At 38.3% G+C, this 24,640-nt stretch overlaps 1 protein-coding gene across 2 annotated transcripts in view; it reads right to left on the bottom strand.

Moving 5' to 3' along the window:
- The window catches only part of itgbl1 (integrin, beta-like 1), a 46,818-nt gene continuing 22,178 nt past the window's right edge, over window positions 1–24,640 (bottom strand). The window contains exons 7-11 of one of the 2 annotated variants that reach the window (XM_053328676.1): window positions 24,392–24,538; window positions 14,025–14,141; window positions 5,856–6,002; window positions 2,974–3,087; window positions 1–769 (exon numbers count right to left, since the gene is read on the bottom strand). In XM_053328676.1, the coding sequence (XP_053184651.1) occupies window positions 681–769; window positions 2,974–3,087; window positions 5,856–6,002; window positions 14,025–14,141; window positions 24,392–24,538 (614 nt within the window). In that variant the 3' untranslated portion in view covers window positions 1–680. The remainder of the gene's footprint in view (window positions 770–2,973; window positions 3,088–5,855; window positions 6,003–14,024; window positions 14,142–24,391; window positions 24,539–24,640) is intronic. The other variant, XM_053328677.1, reaches the window with a different exon arrangement.

Genomic DNA, 24,640 nt, shown 5'->3' with positions numbered 1-24,640 from the left:
CAAGTATGCCCACTGGAGTTATGTCATGTTATAACAAATTTGTAACCATGTATGATTAAGGTCTTCGCATTGTTTTCCATGCAAAATGTTGTGTCATGCGGCACATTTAATGTTTTATTATTAAAAAGAAATAAAAACCTCAAACAGTACCTCTGCCTCTAGCTTTCAAGTGAACTTTCAGTCCTATTGGGGAACAACAACAGCATTCTGAATTCAGTTCAAAACAGACCTAACCCACATATTCCAAAAATGTCACCTTAATAATACATGTTCTTCTCCCTCCAACATTTGGATTTATCGTGTACCTGCATCCTATTATGTGTAGCCCTCTGCAATATGTAAGCATTCCTACATTATGAAAAAAAAAAAAATACATATAGCTGTTTTGGAAAAAAGAAATATGAATGTTTACATTGTACTATGTTTTAAACAGAGTTTTACTTTTCACCTACAAAACCCAGCTTTATAAAAGATCATTTGTAACCAGTACAATAAAAGAACGAACGCTGTTATAAAGATATGCAGAATTACGTCCATGTTTAGTTTTGGCTTCTCTTTTCTCCCTCCTCCTGTGATTTTCAGGCTGTGGTGTTTTACCCGCCTGGTTGTGACCATTGGTGGTGTTCCTGGTCGCTCCGGGCAGCCAGGCGTCTGTCTCTAACACCAGTGTCCTCTTCTCCTCAGTACTCTGCTCCCACCCAGATTTCACAAGCGTTCCCTGTCCAGCCGTCCCAGCACTCACAGTTGCCGCAATTGCACAATCCATTCCCTGTGAGAAGATGTGAGAAGAAAAGCTGTGAATTAAAAGAGCTGTGCCATCATGCCTGACCTTTAACAAGGTTCCTCTTTTCACACCCTGCTTCCCTGGGTGCAGCTCTCTGTTGGGGGGGGGGGGGTGGAGGCTGACAACACTCCTCAGGACATTTTGTGGTTTTCCACTGCTATTACCCACACAGCAGTAGTCAAAAACTCTGGTTTTAATTAAGAGTGAAAAACCTTTATGGCTTAAAATATCTACCACATTTTACCATGCTCATATACAGTATCCCATAATCTGTGTGGCTTTTCCTCAAGTGATACTAACGACTCAAGTTTAGTGGGTGGAAAGGCATTTGACTTTAGCACCAAAGACTTGAGGTCATGTCCCATCTCCAACAATCTGTCTCTAATGTCTCAAGTAGATTTGGTTTCTTTGACCTGAAGCCTTATTTAGGAAATGAAAGTATGAAAGTGAGTGTGAGTATGAGATGGAACATGACTCTCAGTGGACTGGTGAAGTCAACATATGATTTCCCACACAAATGGTAGAGCTGTTTGTTGATCTTCTAAATCCACTGGTGCAGACTACATAGACCTTCTTCTCTTTATTTTATATTCCTCTTACTGCCAAATAAATCTTTTGAGAAGACTTGAACCAACATTGTCTTTCATCTTAATATTTTCTGACTGATCTGCCCTGGTTGCCAGTCCATTTCATTTTGAACAGATGACGTGCATTTTTACACTCTAGGTTTAGTTTTATTAAACGACTTAGTCATTTCCTAACCGGCTGGGTGTTGTCATTTTTAGTGTTGTATAGCATAATGCACGACTGATAGAGAGGAGCGTAAGGACATTTAATCATGTGAAAGAAAATAATTTTTGCACTCTGCCGGTAGTGACTTTATTAGAAAGAGAGAGAGAGAGAGAGAGAGAGAATGTTTTGGTTATAAACGTTTGTCAGGCATCCTGTAGCTTTCAGCACACAAGGGTGAACAGTGCATTTGTTGGGGACTATTTTCAGCTGTGGATTAATACATATTTGATGTTCTAGCAAATATTCATGCCACCAGAATAGTGTATGTGGAACTTAAAATAAACTAGTGCCCATGTTAATTGTAATAAAGGAACATGTCACAGTTCTACTGTGTGGCTCACTGAAGTGTTATTAACAGTTTTTGGACAGTGGAGGTCTATGGCTCAAGGGAATAAGATATATCCGACTTGGGCTACGCAGATGATATGTGTTTATAAGTTCCTGTTGAATGATTTGTAGGATCATTGTTTTTTGGTTGTTTTCATGGGAATTTTTTTAACATTAAGAAAAGATGTGTTTGTTTAAATCAAGCAGTTATTATGTTGCGTTATTCCTCATTCATTCAAGTGATTATACAGTAGTTGCTGTAATGGGAAAATGAAATTTAACATGCATCAACATGCATAAGCACAATTATGTATTTTGCATGGTGACTAAATGTTGTAATTCATTAGTTTTTACACTTAAACTTAACTCACACAGACATTTTTTTTGTCTCTTTTCTGACACGGTTGCTGAAATCTTCATATTCAGTGCATGAAATTAACCAGCAAGCATTCCTAAGACGCTCAATTTTCCACATCACTCATCGCTTGTAGTGTAATGAGAATCTACAGCTTTGAAGGGTCCATGAAATCTCCGGATACAGGGCTATTTAACGGCAAACTTATTGGCCCGACAAATTTTTTGCATCATTAACATTTGTGGGTACATCACTGCTACCAGGTTAAGAAAAGCTGACATTTTTTATCGGCATATTCCCCACTGTGGAATTACCTTTTCATGTCAAAGTCAGTAACGTAGAAATCAGGACCATTTAATACATTTTGCCATACATCTCCTTTATTTTCTACTTTTTTTCCACAGTTTTTAAGCAACGTTAGACTGCATCTGGAACCACAGACGCTCGTTTGAATGACATTAAGGCTGACATTTGGAGTCATGAAGTCATGATGAGAAACACTTCTGAACAGCTGTCTAGATTTTGACAGGCCCCGGGGCAAAAATAATTATAAACATGTTCTGGGATTTCTATTATCACTGGGGAGAAGACAGCTCCTGTGGATAAGCGGCTATATAAGGGGAAATGTATGCATGTGTATTTTTGTGCGTGTGTGTGATGTTTCATTGAAAAACCTGCAGAAATAACAGTGTGCTGGAGTCCTATCACACTGTACCTGTGCAGATGAGGCCGTCGTGTTTGTCGCACTCTCGGTCATCACACTCACAGTACTCTCCAGACACCCACCAGTCTTGGGGAGAGCAGATACATTGGCCACAGTGACAAGAGCCTGCAACACACACACACACACACACACACGAAACAAAACACTGTTAATTAACACCACTTTTTTCTCAACATTATGATACTGTGTATTTTCCCTCGCCGCTTGTGTTTTTTCAATAAACACTATTTATATTATTTCCTGTAAATTATTTGTTTTACACAGAAGATTAATAGTGTTGGGCAGAATGGATGGCGTTCATTCCTCGGGGAAACTTGCCACCGGGAAACCAAACCACTCACGCTTTAAATTTCCTCTCTTTCCTACCAGTATGTATTCCTCTCTCTCTCTTTCAAGGGCAGGATAATAAGGTGTTAAGGATTGGAATAGAGGCAGCCTGGCGAGAAGGAAACAAATCTACCTCTGTCTGCTTCATTTTTCTCCTAAAGCTCACATCCAGAGGTCCAGCAACTATGTTTTCAATTTCCCCAGTTTTCTATCAAAATACACTGAGTTACAGGAATCTACGAAAGATGGAGGCAGACAGAGGGAGACAGATGGAGTGAGGTACGGAGGGGAGAAAGTGAAACAGTTATGACAGAGGCGAGACAAGAAAGGGACTGAGGAGCAATATATAAAAAACTTGTAGATTCAGGACTAAAGCTATGTGTGTGCACAAATACAGAAATACGCATATGCATTATATTCAAATTGAATAGGCTGTGTCTGTGCATGGTTCTGTTATAAATCTCAATCTTTGTGGAAGTGGGCGCACACGCATGAGTCTCATTTCCACTCCTACAATTAGTCATAAATGGATGATGACAGGCCCTTAATCAATAATTCTGTCTGATCCATCACTTAAACCTGTCAATAAAAAAAGAAGTCCAAACAGATGTGGCTATTTATATCACCCGTACCAATAATTCATCACATGTACCTGTAAACCATCATCGACTGATATCTGAGTCGCCATTATTAAATGTCAAAAAGACAATTGATTCATTTATAGCACTCATATTGAAACACAATGTACAAATTCATCACTGAAGATAAGATGCAATATTATATAAATATAAGATGAGGTCTCTCATCACCTTATCATGTGTATGCCTTACGTGAAGTGTGCACTCTAATATGTGTGAGAAATGGCATATGCAGGGTTTTTGTTCAAATGCATCATTTATACATATTGGCTCCGGTGTCTGAAGGTAGTGGAGCGTAAACAATGACACGCATCTTCATTTTGACGGCCTGCTCGGCTCTGCAGGGCTGGACTCAAGGCACTCGCTCTGCTTCTGGGGATTCACTACTACACAACACAGAGGGAATCCTGTTGTGTGGTGTCATTTGAGACCTAATGATACATACAATGTAATAATAATGTGCAGTACTTCGTTATAAACGTACAGGTTACAGCTGACAGCCAGCTAGGGTTGCAACTAACAATATTTTTAATTGGATAATCTGATTATTATCTTCTTGATTAATCAATGAATCAAAAAGATATTCAGTTAACAATGATATGAAACATAAAGCAGCAGCAAATCCTCACATGCAATACATTGAAACCTGCTTTTTGTGTTGTTCTTCTTTCTGAATGGAACATGACTTACAGTACACCATTAACTGGGTATATCATTTTTTGTTGACTCATTTTCTGTCAATCAACTAATCAATTATATCCAATAATCATATTAATACAGGAAGCTATCTGAGTTTGTAGTGGTTTACTAGTCATATGCTCTGAGTAAGGTGGATTTCTGGATTTTGTTTGGAGAGAAGATCTGTGTATATACCTGCATAAAAATTACAACATGAAAGAAGCTAAAAGTAAGTAATTCTTGAATGATTATTATTTAATTACAGATTATTTAATCATTAGTCTGTGCAATAAAAACACAATTGTGGCTTCAGGGTGAAAATGTGACATGAATCTTGTATCTGTTGTGAAGCATTGCTATCAGTTAAATTACTTGGTACTTTAACATTTAGATTGTTGAAAGTGTTCATATCAGAGACAGAGTAAAGATAACGCCTTATCTTGGTATTCAGAAGTTTTTATTGAGCTATTTCATAAATTAGCGTGTATAAGTTTAGTCTCAAGACAAATTAAACATGAGTTTTGTAAGTCTTTATGTTCATTTCTCTGCCAATGAAGACTGTGTGATATGGTTAAATGCTCCAGTGGACTTTGAGTTGAGATTATATTTTCAAATGCTTTTTGTATATGAATGTTCAGCTGTTTCAGTTGCAGTGGAGATCAAAGGGGTTATAAATTTAGATCAGTATGTACATACAGATGGGGAAGAATTGAAGAAAGAGGAAAAACGTATATTATATTTATAATTGGTGGTGCAGAATTTGTTAAGCAAGAGCTCAATTATAATGAGAGAGGGGTTTTATTTATTGGAAATTGTTCATTTTCTGTGATTCTTATGAATAACATAATGAATAACATAAATTGTCAGAGCTTCTTTAACAGTAGTGTCTTGTCGATTGATTTCTATATTGCTGTTCTTATAACTTTCTCCAACAAAAGTCTGAAACATCATGAACAATTTGATACTGGCAGAATTAATCTCTGATCTCAGTGGAAGTTTCAGTTACTTATATTTTATAGGTTATAGGTTTCATAGGTAGGGTACGTTTCAAGGTTTCAACTGTTGGTAAATGTGCCCACACACAAATGTGTCCTAACTGGGTTCTTTGAAATAATATTGATGTATTTTCTGTGTGTAGACTGTATATGTGAGAGTGTGTCAGTCAAACACTGACTCAAAGAGACTTTTTATAAGAGCATTTCTAAAGCATGGACTGAAAAAGAAAATCACCTTTCCCACTGCACATGACTCCATCAGATGTCTCACAAAGCTCCTTGCTCTGGGCGTCGCTCATGTCACAAGACCTGGCGAACTGGCACAGCTTCCCGAACCAGCCTTCTTCACAGATGCACCGTCCGCATGAACAGTAACCGTGACCTGGCGGTGGAGGGCAGAAGGGCCTTCATTTAAAGGAGACAGAATATGGAGCATGGCCATGAGAAGAAAAAAAAAGCATAAATAGAAAGTAAAAAGAAATAAAGCCTTCACAGGTAGAGTGAAAAGTCAAGATATGGCACAGGAGAGGAAAAAGATAACAATAAAGCACATAAACACAGGAAGCTGATGGAGCAGACATTGAACCTTGACACTAATAGGCAGTACAAGGAGACAGACACACAGGAAGACGAGAGAGACGCAGCAGGCTTATTGTATTTTCCCTGGGGACATGAAAGGAACTGTCATCACTGGTCTTGTCCTGTCCTTAATAAATCTCCAGCGCTTCAGAGAGAGATGAAAAACAAAGAAAGGCAATGGCAGACGCAAATACACACACACACACACACACACACACACACACACACACACACATACACACAAAAGAAAGCAGGCACATTTAATTGGTTGAAAGAGGTGGTTGAGTGTTGGGATGCCTTAATAGTCAACAGCATCACAAGCACACACACACACACACACACACACACACACACACACACACACACACACACACACACACACACACACACACACACACACACATATATACACACACACACACACACAGATTCACTTATGCCCTCCTTTGGATCACTCACAATACACTCACTTCAATATAAATCGTTGATGTGTCGATGCAGTTCCGTCATTGATTGATCCCTTTATGTTCACATCTGGTTACAGATGCCAGGTTGAAGAGGTGATAATGAGCAGAGCATTTTTCCATCATTTTCCATGATTGTAAATCCATACTGTGCTGCTGGAAATTGTTTGATGCCAGGGTGTATTGATTCAATCAAACAGCTGTTCATATCAATTTTGATTCTCTCAGCTGAGATTCATTGCCTCTTAAAGGGGAAATATAATGCACATTGCCAGGTCTATATTTTTAATCTGGGGTTCAACTGTAATATCTTTGAATGATTTACAGTTCAAAAAACGTTTTATTTTTTAATTGATACTGACCCTTACACAGCCCCTCAGTTCAGCCGCCGTCTGAAACAGGCAGTTTTAGCTCCTGTCTCTTTAAGGCTATCTGTGCATGTTTGGGCCAGAATCTTACCCGAAATCTGAGAGTAGACAAGGTAAACAACCCATGAAAAACATGGCTATGAAACAGGCTATGAGCAACAAGCTGACATAAGTCTGTCAGCAAGGAAGAAAAAAAACATCACAAAACGTTCAGAGATTCAGATTGAAGCCAGCACACTGCCAGTACTGAGCAAGCCAGCATTTCTACATATGTTAACCTCAAGTTTTAGAACTTTGACCATATTTAGCTTAGCTATCCAACATTATAACACTATATAAATAACAGAACATCACAAAAAGCATAGTATGTGCTCTTTAAAGCAGCACATTCAGCACAAGACTCAAATATTGCAAATATAACACAATCTATTAAAATGATTAAACTGATCAGTCTGATATCTCATTTAAATTGTATCTAATTATCAATGGTATTTGTTTTCAAAGCACAATGTAAAAGTGCAGTCAATATTTCCATGAAAATATATACCTTATATCTTATCTTATATCTTATACAATATTCAATTATTTTAATCAATTTTTTTTCAGACAGATGGAGCTTTATGTTGATGAACAAGATGCATTGATGATTTTTAAACCCTGGGGTTGGTGAATACTGAGGATGTTTCTTTTTGCTGTGACACCACCTGTTATATAAATATTATTATATATATAATATAAACTCAACATCTATCAAGTATTCTCCCGTTATAAAAAAAAAGCATCAATAATGGCTTGTCTTCTCTCTCTCTTGATCACTATCACACCTTGCTTCCTGATGCTGAGTTTTTATCAGTCAGAGGCAAAGGTGGGGGATGGTGTATGGAGGATGTGTGTTGTGGAGGTTATAAATGAAAGTTAGCTAGTGTCTGTCTCACAGTTGGAGTGGAGTGGCAGCTATGGCAGGCCACGCATGGCTGCCTCAATCAGCCAGTCTGGGAGAGCAGTTAATTGCTTTGGAGGAACAGCAACCTAGCCCTTATTCAATTAGACTGCACCTGCCTTTCACAGAACATGCATTGTGCTAGAGCTTTTCGAGATGGATTGTGAAGGGGAGGGGTAGTAGTGAATCTGGTATTTAACCCAGCAAAGATCTGCACTGTATGCAAAATAGTCTGTCAAAGGTTAAGAGTTCAATGCCAGAGAGAAAGGATGGAGCTGAGGGAGTAATGTGAGGAAGACTGGTGAGGGTGAGTGAAGGATCTAAGCTCCCTGCAAGCTGCACTGCAACAATCTTATCAAGTCTGTGTTTAGAAATTTTGAGTTCCCAAAACATATTAAGCTGTTTCAAGAATGTACTAGTTAGTATCTGCATTTTGTAACAAGAGACAGCAAGACAGACTGCAAGAAATAAGAAAAGTTCAAGTATGTTTTAGAAAATACAAGTTAAAATGTGCTCAATGCAGTTGCAGATATTTCACTTAACAATAAAATAAAACTTTAAGAACTCAATTAGTGACAGAACATACTTGATAAGAGTGAGTGTCCCAGTTCAATACTTTGACAGATGAAATTATGCATTTTCTAAACCAAATACATCATAACAGGCTGCCTCTCCCATTTTTAATGTTGGAAAGTGAACTTTCTTGTGCTGTGAATCTTAGCCTTATGAATCTCAACAAATGTCAGTTATTTGAGGATGGACTCAGGCAATCCTCGCCAACTTTTAAAGTAATAGTTTCCCACTGGCACTGAACTTGGAAATAACTGATGTAAAGTAAGTAGATGAATAGTGCCAAAACACAGTATTAGTTACAGTCTCTGGGAGGCTGGACTGTCTCAATTGACCTATGGCTAAGCCACGCCCCCCTCCACTCACTCAGACAAACAATCAACATTCAGTGACAGACGCTATGGCAGGTGTCACAGTAGGAGACATTTTGCAGGAGGCTATTGATGATTTTTGGAGACAGAAAGATCAGATATCATATAGAAGTCACGAAAAGGGTCTAAACTAAGCATTGGAGGGATATATTAATCATTTTATTGTTGAGAAGGTCGTTAAAAAGCTTCAGTTACAAGCCAAAATGTACAGGTCCCAGTGCAAACGTGATAAACCGCATCTCGTTGCCATCACCATCTCAGACAACATCGTTGACATCAAAGTGCCACTGAAGTTAAGGTTTTTGGCTCAGAATATGAGAAAAATATAACAGACTTTTTACCATCTTTACCAAGAGTGTCTCTCAACAGCTAACAATGATGTACGATCACCAAAGTACAAAAACTAGAACAAAGCAGGCCAATGAACTCCCAGGAAAAAAAGTGACATGATGAACAACGCAGCTAGGAGCTAATGTTAGGCTAACGTTAGAGATGTTAAAGATAACTTTATATTTCTTTCCAGCAAAGTGACAATATGTTGCCTCAAATATGATGTCGACTTACCTACCTTAGAACAGATGTAGACATCCTTGTTATCCTTGGTCTACCGCACAACTTTATCCAAAGAAGACAACCTGCCGCCCAGCCTCTCAGGATACCTTGTGTCAGAGTTGCATGTACCCCATGAACACTGTTTGACCGTGTTTAAACTTAAAATCTCATAAAACCGAATGAAATGACTGACTGACTTTCTGCAATGCATTTCAATGGACGTGCAGGGAGAGAATGTCCGAGTGTATGGGAATGGCTATACGTAGGGCTATATAGGTGTTTCAGTTCCAGGACCTGGTGTTTAACATGGTCTTACTGGAGAACATAAATAGAGAGAAGCCATCCTGAATGGTATAAGTTGCACTGGTGCTTTACCTGCTATCACAAGTCAAGTCGGGTCTTGCAGAAAGTACAGCTGAGCATCAGGCAGAAATCTGGTTAGACACTAATACCACGCTCATGTCCTGTGGGGGTTAACATAATAATCAGTTTCTGATTTTTAAATACTGTTATTATGACTATCATGACTGTCATGAATTATGACTGTGAAATTCAGATATTTCTGAATGATCAAAAACTGTATATCACATTTGAAGCTAAATATTGATTAGATGTCTTAAAAGGCAAGCAGATATAGAGGCTGTGTGACAAACACATTTAATGGATAGTGAGCTATACTGTCAACAGTTAGTATTTTTAACCCTCATACGACGAGCTCATACAACCACATAGATGGTTAATACTGAATGACTGAATTCATTTATGTAATTTATTATTTACCTTTTTACTCCCCTATCTGCTGTCTGCATTGAGGCCCAAAATCCCAGGAGCTTTACAGGAGTGTAACCTGTTTCTTCCATCCCCTCCCTTATAAATTTGCTTTTTGTTTGATCCACTCAGAGCTTCTCAAAACACCCAATAACTTCCATAGGCCTCTGTGTATTAAACAGTGAGACAGTGTGTATGTGTGCGTGTAACAGTGTTTGGTGCACAGACAAGCTCTCCCCCAAGCCTCAATAATTGTCTCTGGATGGCCCAGCACAAAATGAGTCCCAGTAATCCATTCACAGAAATACTGCACCCCCCTTTAAAGGAGACATTTACCCTCAGATGGTGCAATGCACCACTGATACAGAATGGCACAGCCCACCAAAAGCACCTCTCAGAGGGAAGAATTTGAACACACATGTCGGTGTAGCTGTCAACTTAAGAGTGAAAATAAATAAGCTGAGCATTTACATGTGTCCATGATTTCAGAGTGAGACAGACAATACACTGAACACTGAAAAGAGTTAATAAACAAAAACAGGTTAGGGAAAATCTGCTCTCTGTTAGTTTACACCTTGAGAGCTGGAAATCTGTCCATGTGTCATGTTGTATCACTTTTGATGTGCTGCAATTGTGTCAAAGGCAAAAAAGGAGACACTGTTGAGGAGATACTGTGGACCAGATATACTTTTGCAACCCTAACTCAAACGGTGTATTTATCAAATAGAGATGATAGGCTGGAGACTGTCTCCTCATTGCATATGCACTGAAGGGAAGAACACACAAATAAAAGGAGGCGACATGTTAACAGAGGATGATTATACTTTTGGAAGAAAAATCACTGCCTCAGGAATAAGACCTTCACTAAGTTCGTCTTTCTTATGTTCTTAGTAACTATTTAGCCTAATTTAGACTAGTGATTTACAAAATCAGGTTTCACCATTGACTGTATATAGACATGGACAATGTCTCTCTACTTCCTACTGCTAAAAGTGAAGCCAAAATATCTTCTCTCTGGGAGCTGCATCTTCATCATCATCTTGCATGCATGTGCATCGTCATTCACATCCTGCGGGATGCGCCCACCCCCAATGCCCAAAGAAGGTTTGAGAGTGGCTGTCACAGTTGTCAGTCATGACGTCACACCCCCTTTTAGATTGTGAAATAACTATTTAAAAAACAACATTTTCAGAAACATGAGCATTTGGACAAACATCAGTGTGATAAGAACTACTTTAAATGACAGAAACCATCTTTGGGAAAAATGGATTTGATGTGTTACAAGGGTGACATAGATGTTTTGGCCTTAACTATTGGGGAGTTGTCATGATTATATACAGTCAATGAGTTTCCCCATGAAACTTAAGAAATGTCTTATCTAGTTAACATTTAAGTAATGAAAACGTATAGCATTACAACCTGCACCATAATTTCATAAACAACAGTGTTAGGGCCAAAAAAATCAAATAAACTAAACTGTCAATCCTTTGTAAATGTAGATATTACTTTGTTTTATGTATATCTACATACCTGGAGAAATATATGTGTTTTAGAATTCAGCTTTATTCATTTTACAGTCAGAGGAAAATATCAAATTATGCTAAGCTACCCAGTGATTATTTGGTCATTTAGGCTAATATGATTGGCAAGACATTTTGTAATATAAGGTATGTGTAATGTTATGTAAAATATCAGGTTAGATATGTTGACCGTATTCCACATTATACTCTTCAATCTAAACAGAGCAAACTAACATTAGCTTAGTCAGTTGGTTAATTCAGCTAGCTTACGCAGTGGTTAGCTACACATGACAATAGGTGTAAATATTTAATAACAACTAATCTCTACGTTATGACTAGTTTCTGTGGTTCACCAAGTTTTAATTTAGTAACTTAGTAAATGCTTACATTTTACCTGGGCTAAGTTTGAATTTATGAACCGTGCAACCAATTAAAATTAGGCAACTGGGCTACTGATGAAGAACATGCTATCGTAGTACTGTACATCTTGTAAAGCGGAAGTTTTGAGTAGGCTGTGTTCATTAAACAGTTTGAACTTGACCATCTATGAACTGTAAAATCCCAACAGTTAAACAGTTTAATAATAATATAGCAATATAGTAATATTTGAACCAGTTTTTCTGATAAACAATACTTCAACAAACAAAAAAAAGGCTTGTCTGCTTTCCTGTTTGAGTCTTGAATCAATGTTTCCCATGAAAGCCTTTAGATTGTGAATCATGTCTGGTAGGAACACATTTGACAATTCTAACTCATAAACAGTTCATTTTTTTGTAAAATATTATAATATTCTTTGTATTATTTTCTGCCTGTCTTTAGGAGCAACCTAGAATTGCAGATTTCGTTAATCTGGCTTGCTCTATTCTATCTGTCTCTCTCTGACAGAAGCAGCAGCTACAACTTGAAATATCAATTTCAATTCTGCCTGTAATGTTTTCGTCCAATCTCTCCATTACAGTGGTTGTGCTTAAATGGCTCAAATTAAGAGCACACACTTCCCAGACCTCAAACAGAGGCTTCAAAGGCTTGGAGCAATTTCTCTAAAATTCAGCTCAAGGGTTTAGAGGGTTGTGCCTGTGGATATCAAAGAGAGCAGATCGGATCACACTGTATTGATCTTCAAATTCAGCATCTGCTCCTTGCATAATTTCAAAGTGGGTGAGTGTGTGCACATGCTGTACAAAATGTGTGTGAATCGTGTACACCAGTAGATATACATATATTGTGTGCGCTAGGAATGTATGAGGCGGGTGCATTTGTCAGTTCTGACAGTATGTTGCTCATTGTAAATATGCAAATTTGCTAAATTTGATAATGCCTATGTTTGTTTACATAGAAACATGGGAGTCTCCAAGAGTCTCATTAGTGGTACCAAAAACAATTAGAAAATATCTGAACAGCTGCCAACAGCATGTCATCAGAGCAGCTTCTAACTGTGATGGAAACAAAGACAGTGAAAGGTCTGACACAGAGTTTAAGGTGCAATGTGTAGAAATTAGCAACATCTAGCAGAACGGATTATGTAGACATGTAATATAATATTCATATGTTCTGAATCGTGTGTAATGACCTGAAAATTGGAATTGTTATATTTTTTACTTTAGAATTAGCCCCTTATATCTATATAGGGACAGGGACCTCTTCCAAGGAGGCTGCCATGCTTTACTGCCATCGTTCTACAGTAGCCCAGAATGGACAAATCAAACACTGACTCTAGAGAGGGCCTTTTAGCTCTCCTACATACTTAGAGGGAGAGGGGTGTGGGGTATTCAGTTTGTTGCAATCTGCAACCTCACTGCTAGATGCCACTGAATCCTACATACTTATTTATTCAGATTAAGGTATTATAAGTATTAAATCTATTAAGTGTTTTCCCCTATTGAGAAACACTCACCACATGACTTAAACTTTGACCTAAGAGATAATTCTAAGCACGAGAAAACTGGTGAATGCAGCAAGTTGTGTTCATCACATTTGTGTGCCAAAAATCTGTTCATACAAGTGATTCCTGCATAGCCCATTGTCTATGCAGAAAATGTGCAGATGTGCAATACTTCTGAAAGTACTTTATGTGAGAGGTATTTATGCAATAACACCTCCCAATTGTCTGCTCGATACACCTTTAACAGTAATGTTAAAACATACAGTAGACTTGCCATCTGTTTATTACCATGTTCTGTTCATTCCCTCTGTTCCTCATGCAACTTACAGTTCCCTTAATGGACAATATGATTTGTTGTGTGTTTGCGTGTGTATGTGTGTGTGCTCTCACCTGTACAGATCTCTCCATTCATGTCCTCGCACTGACGGTCGTCACACTCACAGTTTTTGCCATGAACCCGACTATCCCCAGGTGGGTAGCATGTACACTGTCCACACTGGCACTGACCTACAAAAACAGAGACCTTTATTGTGTTTTTTTTTCTCCACATTTATGCAGTGTTTTTCTTTGATGGCTGTAAGTAGAATAGTGTTGCTTGAGTAAAGTGTGTCACACCATTCCTGACTTCTTACTCAGTTAAACTGTAATTCAGGAGAGTCATTTGCATACTTAAAGTAGATGCATGCAATGGCTGATTTTAAAGTAGACTTAATCTGCCTGACAACGTTCCCTCCAGACACACAGGGAACTCTTATATGTAAATCAATCACTCTAATAAACAACCACATACGCTACACACCCACATGTACACACACCTCAAGATGTTGCTATCCCACTTCAATCAGCGAGCTGCCAGTGAAGAAGGCCACAGGGGAACATACTGAGTGAGCATGCTGGCTAATGGTGAAGCTCATTAGAAAAACATCACCTACTCTAAACTATCCTTGGAAGTGTGCAGGCTTAGAGGGAGGTCTTTTAATACATTACTCATCTCACTTTTCCGTTGAAGGGTTTTGCCTACCTTTAGAAATTACATTTTTTTTTATTCTTTATGACCAGGGCACCAACTCCCTTGGGAGGAACAAATATTGTCAATCAGTTTTATATCTGAAATTTGAATTCTTTTCAAAACATTGACCTCTGTCCCCTGCCTCAAAGAACACAAACTGATAACTTCTTGCTGACAAAATGAAAATATTAATAGCTAAACATCTAAAGAATAAGTGATGAAGAAAATGATCAAGCAAATGAATAAAAGAGACAGTGGGATAAATAGTGATGGAAGCCCTAGTAAGTAAGTGATTTAAAATTAAGAGTACAGAGGGACGCTAAGGGGAGGATCAACTTCTCCAAGAGATAATAATTTTGATTCGGCATCAACTTATAGTCACAGAAAGCCGTGGGTCATCCCTACTTCGTTGCAGAGTTTCAGTGCAGAGATGTGACCAACTCAGCAGGTCTGGGTTGTTGTCACCAGCAAAAAGCGGTCTGGGCTGCCTGCAGGGCTATGCCATGAAGGAGCCTTTGCTGCTGGCTATGCTCTCAGGCAACTCTGGATGCAGTATTTGCAGAGATGAGGACCTGACAGCAGGGCCTTGTTGATCTAGCGGCTTGCTTCAGAGGTCCAGATCGATGTGTCACTAGTGCTGTTCTCAGTCAGTTAGACACGGCTGGCGATGTGACCTCTCGATGAATCCTTCTGCTTTTTGTGGTTGAGTGTTGAATAAAATTAATCTGGCTACGCTACTTCTTATTGCGTTGGACAGATAAGACTTCAAAAAGGAAAACTCTACAATGTTTAAAACACAAGGCTTCTTGGCACAGAGATATTAAAAGACACAGTTCCCTCAGTTCAACACTGAGGTGTATGGAGACTTGTTTTAGAGAGAGGTTAAAAACGCATACTTTAGGCAAGCAAAAGAAAATTAAAGAAAGATGTCTAAGAAAAACTAAGATAAAACAAAAACAAAGGTTTCTGAGCTCAGCGAAGAAGTCCCCCGAGGCTTCTTTCTATCAGTTCCTAAGGTTTTGAGTGTGAGACTCTTTCCGCTGAAACTACTCATGAATATTAATCATTTTGTTCTCAGTGGAAAAACATGGTGTCGCTAAGATGGTTGCTTATCCTTTGCAGCTCATATCTCCTGATTTTAGTAAATTGAATTAAAACTCAAACACTATGGTCCAATAATCATGATTTCAAAAATAACATTGTATGGTGATTATGTAAAGTCATCTTGTCAGCCACTGCATCTCTAGAGGTCTGGCTAGCCTCCATTTTGTCACCCCCACTGGGAGATGAGAAAAGGCCAGTTAGATAGTTTGCTAAACTCTTCACTTCCTTCTTAGGAATTAAAGTAATGTTACGTTTAGAAAAATTCAAAAGCAATCAAGGCTGTCCTCTGATACTCTCAATACTCAAACTTGATTTTAACCTTTTGCTCTTTATAACTTCCTCATAGTAACTGAATCAATTGTTTCTTTAATACTGTATCTATAAACATACCTTATAACTGAGGGATGAAATATCATTCAGTTCAAAGCAGGAATGCCTTTTTATTATGATCTTAACTAGAGCTTATAGCCCCCCTTCACTCAAAGATGTACAGAAAGATGTGTACCGTACACTAGAAGGCTGTTTTCACATTCATGTGCTAATAGTGGAAACTTTCACTGTGATTATTGGAAATTTGATTTTAGTAGTGGGCCTATGAGCATGACTTGTGACATATCTAGTTTATAAGGCAATCCTGTTCCAATATTCAACTCACAGAAGTGTGATGTGGAAACTTGAAGCCTCCAGTGCACATACGCTGAGAACTGACTTTATAGTGAATTAGAACATTTTGTGTCCAGCAGATGAACTTCTAAAAGGAAATATTTGCATATTTTTGAATTTTTAATGAGAGAGAAGGAGTAGATGCCATTTTAAGGTTTTTAAAGCTAGTACTTTCTCTTATCAGACACACATTATTGTTCCAAGCAGAGTATTTATATAGAGTCTGAAGGGGATCTTTAAGAAAAGAGCATAATATGAGGCATTACCATGACATGTGCATTTGTCCCCTGTGCTCTATGATTTACTGATAAAGGAGAAAAACACACAGTTGGACATCTTTTAAATGTTCCTATTCACTGATGCTGCACATAAATGACCCCCAGAAGGGCTACAAACAGGTAAATTGCCCACTATGTAAAGTAATTGCATTGTGAAGGCAGGTGGCTAAAAAACACAGATTTCTAAGTGGTCGTCCCTTCCTTTTTCTCATGTTTTTATAGAGCTAGTTTCCTAGTTTGTAGCCCTGTAGGGTACATTTTGTGTTTAGTGCCAGTAAACAACACCAAAAACATATCTTTAATGTGTATGTGCCTGCCTTTATCTTTTGATGACTCACTGAGTGGAATTAGGAGGCAGTAAATAGTGCAGAACATGAATTTACAAGTAAGTTGACGGCATCATCTCCCATGTCATATCTTATGGCCACACACACACACACACACACACACACACACACACACACACACACACACACACACACACTGTCTAGCAACCTCTCTTCCTTCTTCACATATAATATACCACCGTCTGCTCTGGGGACTCAGTTACCCTAGCAACCAGTGATGTCATAACACCCCTGCCTAATCGATTATTTCTGTGGTCGTCACACCATCTACACCAGTGTGTGTGTGTGTGTGTGTTGATGTTTAATTTGTCATCGTGTCTAAGGTGAACAACACCTTAATGACTATTTGAAATCCGTAGACAAGAGCTAGAGATAATTTAGTCTCAATTTAATGACAACGGACACAAATGCATGTTCAAACTCAGGGCAGTTAAGGGTGTGGCAAATAGTTTTTTTTGTGTGCCAATTTAAGTGAGCAGAGGCACAAGCTCTGTCATGGTACAACACAAAATGAACCAAAAAAAGGGCTGCAGCAGGATTACTACATTGTTAAAAAGATTAATACTTAACCAGGAAATGGTAGGGTGGACTTTAATAATAGTCAAACAAGTCAGCCCCACTAAACCTTTTTAAAGACCAATGTGCAGGATTTAGTGGTATCTAAAGGTGAGGTTTGAAGATTTCAGCTGAATACCATGTGCCCAAAACCCTTAGCATCCAAGTGTGTAGGAGAAGCTATGGTGGCAGCAAAACTCATGAGAAATGTGAAAGTCAATATTTGCTGTGTCCGTTCTGGGTTACTGTAGAAAACATGGCAACCTCTGGGAAAGAGGATTCACTCCTGATGTAGATATATAGGGCTCATTCAAAGGTAACAAAAACATGATTCTTATTTTCATGAGCTTATACACTAAAACATACATTAAAACATACAAATTCATATAACATTTCTGCCAAGTCTGTACTACTAGATGCCACTAAATTTTACACATTGTACCTTTAATAAGGGGCAGGAAGGAGAGTCCAAGACACTTTCTCAAAAGAACAAAATGTTCTTTTTTGCGATACCTAGAGTCCCAAGTGAGCCCCCCAAACATGAATATATAGCACGCAGGTATGTTTTCAGGGTGGGGGGGGGGGGGCTATACCTATTCTTAAGTTGAATTCTTATTTAAGGAAACACTAAAATTATTCTCACTGTTTTTCAATTAGATTTCACATGTGATAACATACACAAAATTATTATTGAAGAGTATAATATCTAGGCAGATGATTTTGCTGATGAAATTTAATTTATTTGTTCTTGTGCTGGTAATGATTTACTATGCATAAACCTGAATCCTGTGTGGGATAGCTGGAGGTTATGCTTAAAATAAGGAGCAGAAGGTTGTGTACTTAATATTTAGAGAGATACAGATATATATATTTTATTTCTATATCCATATCTATATATAACTATAAGCATATAGGAGTGTACTTAATATCTATAGATTATATATCATATGGTATATAGCAGATATATTTACTTATACATTAGATGTATAGGTAGACATTGTGTCCAAGGTTTTACTGCAAGTATCCATCCAGTTTAAGTCATGCAGGACTTCAAATTCAAATTAAAGACTGCAGATATGGACTTACAGTTTTTAACGTAAATGGAACAACATCATACATTATGCAATGGTATTAGAGCAACAGGTAATGTATCAAGTTACAAGGGCACATTACTGCAAATTAGTGTTTTGATGTGTATTTAAATGTGAACTTGCAAATCAAAGGGCAAGATGCAATATTCAACAAAAATAAAAGATTCATGTGATTTTGGAGAGGTCTGTAACTCTGTGTGACTCTCCCAAATAGACTATGTCATACTCAGCACCTTTGCAGTGATGTGCTCTGACCCAGTGGAAGCTCTTGCCTATTTTCATGCTGAAACTAGTACCAAAATTGAGCTGCACTGGCTGATCTGCATAAACACAACCACAGCTGTGATCTAACTTGACTGCAAAGCAAACAAACAGGGAAATGTACAAAACAATTGCTCCTCTACCTATGGCACATTTGCACTTCTGTGATCTTGCCTGGATATGAGAAAAAGCCCTTGAATTAATGAAAAATATTTGGGCCAGGGTGTAAAATCTACATACTGTATATTCACTGATATCCACTGCAATTAAAACCAAGGGGAGTTTTAAGCAAAACTTCTCAATAAGACTCATCATGAATAGGCACTTTGGCAGCCTTGTTATTTCCAAGCCTTGCATTCCATCAGCCCCTCCAAAGTGCATCCTATATCAAACATCAGTATCAAGATGAATTAAGTGCATGATAGTCATTTGAAACACATACAATATTGTGCACATTTTAAGTAAGCTCCTGATATCAATCCGTTTTGATGCATCGGCAAGCAATACTCACACCATTCATTGCTACAGAGACAGTGGGTCTCATTTCCATGTTCACTATGTTCCACTACAGCAAACTGTTTCTCTTAAAGGGGCACCCCACCAGTTTTACACATCACTATCAGTTTATATGTCAGGGGCAATACTGCTCATCCTGCTAAAACAGCTGTTTAATGTTTTTGTGTCTAGGGGAAGCTTATGGAAATAATCAGGTTTATCTTCCTGTAATGCAACTGAGTTAAAGTGGGTTTTTAGACCTAGACCCTATTGAAACAACCAAAAACAAAAACAATATTAACTTCTGTGTCTCTGTGTAATTTTTTCTTTTATCTCATATGCCGAATATATGTCAAACAAAACATTTATAGAGTACCTCATCAAAATCCCACTATTTTCTCCTCCTGTTACATTACACTAGTTTTGATGACTCATCGTGCACTCAGGAGCGTTTTCATGAATGTATCCAATCAAATGTGATTAGGACCCACCAAGTCTGCACATCATGCAGTACAAAACCACACTGAACCATTACATTGTGGGTCACTATTGCTAGCAAATCAGTACCATAGTACTGTAAGTGATGTGTGCTAAAACACGCCGGTGTGGGTGGAGGTGAACAGTCATACAGCTCTATGTGTCTCTACAGATGAGTGTACTTACATATTTGCTAAGCCCACTCCACTTTTAAGCAATCTAATCAATTCTCCATTGAAATATATAAATTGAACAAATATGTGACATTACAGAAGCTTATGACTCTCTTAATGTCATTTCTCTGTGGCCTTTATTAAAAAAAAATCTATTTCTCTCTCTCTCTCAAGTCAAGTCAAATAATAAATCACTGGACTTCCCCAAAATTATAGGTACTGCAGTGTAGTAATGCAAAAGGTATGTGCTATAAAATATTAACAATCACCTATAGTTAATGTCTACAACAGGCCATGTCTCAGAAAGCAGAGGAAGGAATCCCAAAAATCAGCAAAAAAGATGATGAAAGCAGGTGTTTCCTTAAGGAAATACCCCAGTAAAAAGAATGTGCTCTCCACAAGCTTCGTGCCTCCACCTCTCTGGAAGAAAAGCTCTGAAGCTGCTGTTTCAAATTTCAAGGCTTTTCCGCTCAAGCTGCCATCTGCACCAGCCGCATTCATCCATGCCTAAGTGATTTTCTACGTCTGTCTCCTTCAGTTTCTCTCTCTCTCTCTCTCTTACTCTCCCACCCTGCTTCCTGTCTCCCTCCAGTGTGTTTCTTGCAGACCTTTGTTGTCTCTGCTTTTTCTTTTCACATCTTGCTATCCATCGAAGCCAGCGCAATTCCAATGAACTCTGTCACAATCATGTGTTTCCAACCATTATGATTTCCTTCCAAACACTAAACAAAAACGGCCTCTTCCTCATATAAAGAGAGTTAAGTAAATAAAGTAAAATACAAATACACACACACACACGCTCACCATCATAAGTATTCAACTATGCATGCATGCACCGTCATCCTCACCCTTTATTATGACCCTGACAGTTTCTCTCTGTTTTTCTGAACAGAATGGGTGAATAATGCTGTACGTTTAGACATTAATGACTAATTAGGAGGAGCATGAGAAGCAGACAGTGTGACAGTTATGACATAAAGAGTCTGATTTCTATATGTAAAGGACATTAATTATTGGCTTCAGCTAGTCTCAAAATACCAGACATCAGAGTTCTCTTCCTACTGAAGTCTGGGGATTTTTAAATGGTAGTATGGTATTTGCTTGACCAGTGGTAAGAATGGCAGCTAAAAAACCTATGCCCCTTATATATAGGAAATGATGCTCTGTGTGTCCTCTGTGTGGGACTGCATGTCACTGCCCCAATATGAAGGGCCGCCCTAAAGGCTTTAGATGGGTTCTGCAATACAGGCTGTTTTTAAAAACTCTATAAATGTTTCCACACAGTTTTAAGAAGGAAACCACTCCTCACACAGAACATCCTAATCAGAATCTAATGATTCAGGTGTATGCACAGTATATAACACTTTGCCAAGTAGTGTAAATATACATTTTAACAGTCTCTGTAAAAAATTCTATTTTTTAAAGAAAGAATCTATGGATCCCATTAATTGTTCTTTTGCATGGGGTAATTTAAAGTTCCATTTTGTTGCAGCAATTGAAGATAATTTAAAGGTACTGCTGGAGGTATTAAAGCTAATTAACTCTCCCAGCACAAGTTAATCTTTTCTGTTTCATTATGTAAGGGAGAGTACCATGCCTGCTCAACCCTGTTGTTGTGGAATTGGTTTGAGGCCGTCAAAACCAAAGTCTGCAATGGAGCAGATGTAATACATTGTTGATGTATTCAAAGGACAACACATTGGTTATTTGCAGAGCGTTCTTAGTCAAGGCGAAGACTTCATATGCCATTATTCCATTGTTGATTCACTGGGTTGTTGATATTGACGCAGTTGTCTCCATAGTAGTAGCCCTGCCCTATGTGGTTTCAGGTTCTAATGGGCAACTTCCACAGCTGTAGTTATAAGGGACATATGGCTACTATACTCTAATAGCATACAGTATACAATAGGCTACACATATCCTCTCTTTTCATTTGGAGCACTGCAGCAGCTGAAAGGCTGTGGAATCCCCAGTGACTTCCCCCACAGTCAAATGAAACAAAAAATCAATGCTTAACATTAACCCCTGATAAATCCGCAGAGCCCTGAGACCAAGCAGGTTATGTTTCTTCTCGTAGCGCCCACCGGCAACCACATTATTGAGCTCAATCACTATGAGACCAAGAGAATACAGCTGCCATATGGTACATTATCTAATTGTCCTTACATTCTTAAGTACAAGAATGCTGCTGATGTATTCTACAAAAACTGCTCCATACAGGACTGTAAAGGTGATTGATTGAGAGTACTGCATCGGTTCAAAATACAGGCCCAAGAGATACCTCAGAAGACTTTTAAGTATGCACCTCAGATCTACTGCCCAATATATCATATCAACAAATGACCATAGCAGACAATGGAAGTTGTCAGTCAGTGACAACCTGTATTATTCAGTGAAGAACATGCATTGTTAACTCTGGGGGAACAGTACAATATCTGTCTGGTAAAGCCATTTTTATGGCTTGGCTTATGAGACCTTACAACACCATCCTCCAGAGACTACAACTACAACTACAGCTTGATGTCCCTTCCTAAACTTTCATTCGTTTAACTGCTTATTTTTTGGAGTGCAATTTCCAAACTTCTATTGGAGCCTGATATGCACTGCATATGTTTGTATTACTGATTTCAGCTTACCCAATTAGTTTTGTGTTTAATCAGTTCAATACAATATATTGTACACGTGGCCAGTGGCATTTTCGTCCACTGCCTGGAACAATTAATCACCACAGCTTTGCAAAAGGTGAGTCATTTTTTTCTCTCTTTGTTGGCTGAGTAGCTTCAGGATGTGTACCTTTGTATTTCTCTGTAACCTTAATTAATGATTTTTGCATCAATTGATGGAGCACTTGGGCACTTAATGTTCTGCATGTTTTGGCCCTAATAATAATAACTAATAATGTTAATATTGTGGGTGTTTCACTTGAAATGTTTTTTTTTATCTCTACTAAACAGAAATAAAATTAAAATGTCATGTGTTTCTTAATCTACCATAAAACAGTTCTAAGAAAGTTTTTGTGGTGCTTATGGTTTTGTTTTTACAAGGCTTTGACAAAATTGAAAGGCATTTAAGACTCAGCTTCCTAGTATGAGTGATAAGCTCCTACTTAAAGACACAATTTACTGCCAAAATTAGAATAGCTTTGGTTAATTCAATTGAGAGATTTCTGTCTTTACTTAATTGTTTGAGCTCTGTCTTTAGTTTGAAGTTAGCAGGGAGAAGGTGATATTTGTACTTCTGCAAACCAATCACAGTTTACCAAAATTTGGATGCAAATATGGTAACAGCTTTGGGGTTGCTTGCTTTTTTTTCCAGAATAGAAAATCAAATATAGACCCACACAATCCTCATGAAGCAGATTAGTTGAGTTTTTGAATGTTAATGGTCGTAGTAAATAAGGAAGATGTCCCCCCCCCCAAACTTATTTGTGATCATATTTTGTCATGAGTATTTAGTTTTATAGAAAGACTTAAGAACAACAAACATATTTTCAACGTGTTTTGACTGTAAATAGTAACGCACAACTTCCACTATGCTCACGCAACAGATTGATAATGCATATAGATGCATTGCCTCTATGCGCTGCCAGTTGGCACCTACTGTATATCCTATCAGACCTGAACTTAGCATTATGGCACTTACTTGTGTTATTCTCTCCTCACTAGGTTCTTGATCTAGATCCAAGATCACTTTTGTCATCAATCAACAGGCTCAAGGGTCCTTGACAGGGACCAGCACAACCTGGACCTTTGTCCTAGTTCCAGTGTTGTCTCAATATCTGAAGCCGATTTTAGTTTCAGATCTAACATTCGGAGGCTCCAGGAAAACAGGCGTCCTCTGCCCACTAATGAAGCATACAGTGCACTGTAAAAAATCTACAACCAAGGACCCACAGCTAGTTCAGCCAAATTAACTGTTCTAGTCATGGCTCACATTGTTGCAGGCAAGCAGTGTGCCTTAATCTCACATACATATATAAATATGAATGGTATGAGCACAAGTGCACAACACGGACCATTAAATAAAAAAAGAACAGGAACAGTAAAATAAATGCCTGTACATTCATGTAAATGTTATGTATGAGTATAAGATCATGCAGTGGTTACTGTGGTTCCTATTCAAAGATGGTTAAAATGCTTTCCCCTTTTGATTGCTGGGCACCCTAGTGCCTCAATGGTCCTCTTAAGAATGGATTAAGAGATGTGAACAACTGGAAATGGCCTATTTTACACCAAGAGGTGAGAGCGGAGTGCAGGCCTACTGCAGTAACCATGGCAACAGGAGCAGATGGGAAGACCAGGTACCTCGTCCGAAGCAGGGCAAATTGGACGTTCCCTTGCACTTCTTCAGACTGCTCTCCAGAGACAGGGAGCAGGACAGAGGATGCTCACATTTGTTTCCAGCCCATCCCTCTTTGCAATCACACCTGCCACAATTACACTGGCCATGACCTGCCAAGAGGAGAGAGGAAGAGGTGGAGGAAGCAGAGAGGTCAATCCAAGTGGATGATGTGTACAGGTAAAAGTAAAATAAGCAAACAGAGAGGGAGAGAA

The sequence above is a fragment of the Scomber japonicus genome, chromosome 11 (genome assembly GCF_027409825.1).
Source record: "Scomber japonicus isolate fScoJap1 chromosome 11, fScoJap1.pri, whole genome shotgun sequence".
In the NCBI taxonomy this organism is placed as follows: Eukaryota; Metazoa; Chordata; class Actinopteri; order Scombriformes; family Scombridae; genus Scomber; species Scomber japonicus.
This window is presented reverse-complemented; position numbering and strand designations above follow the sequence as displayed.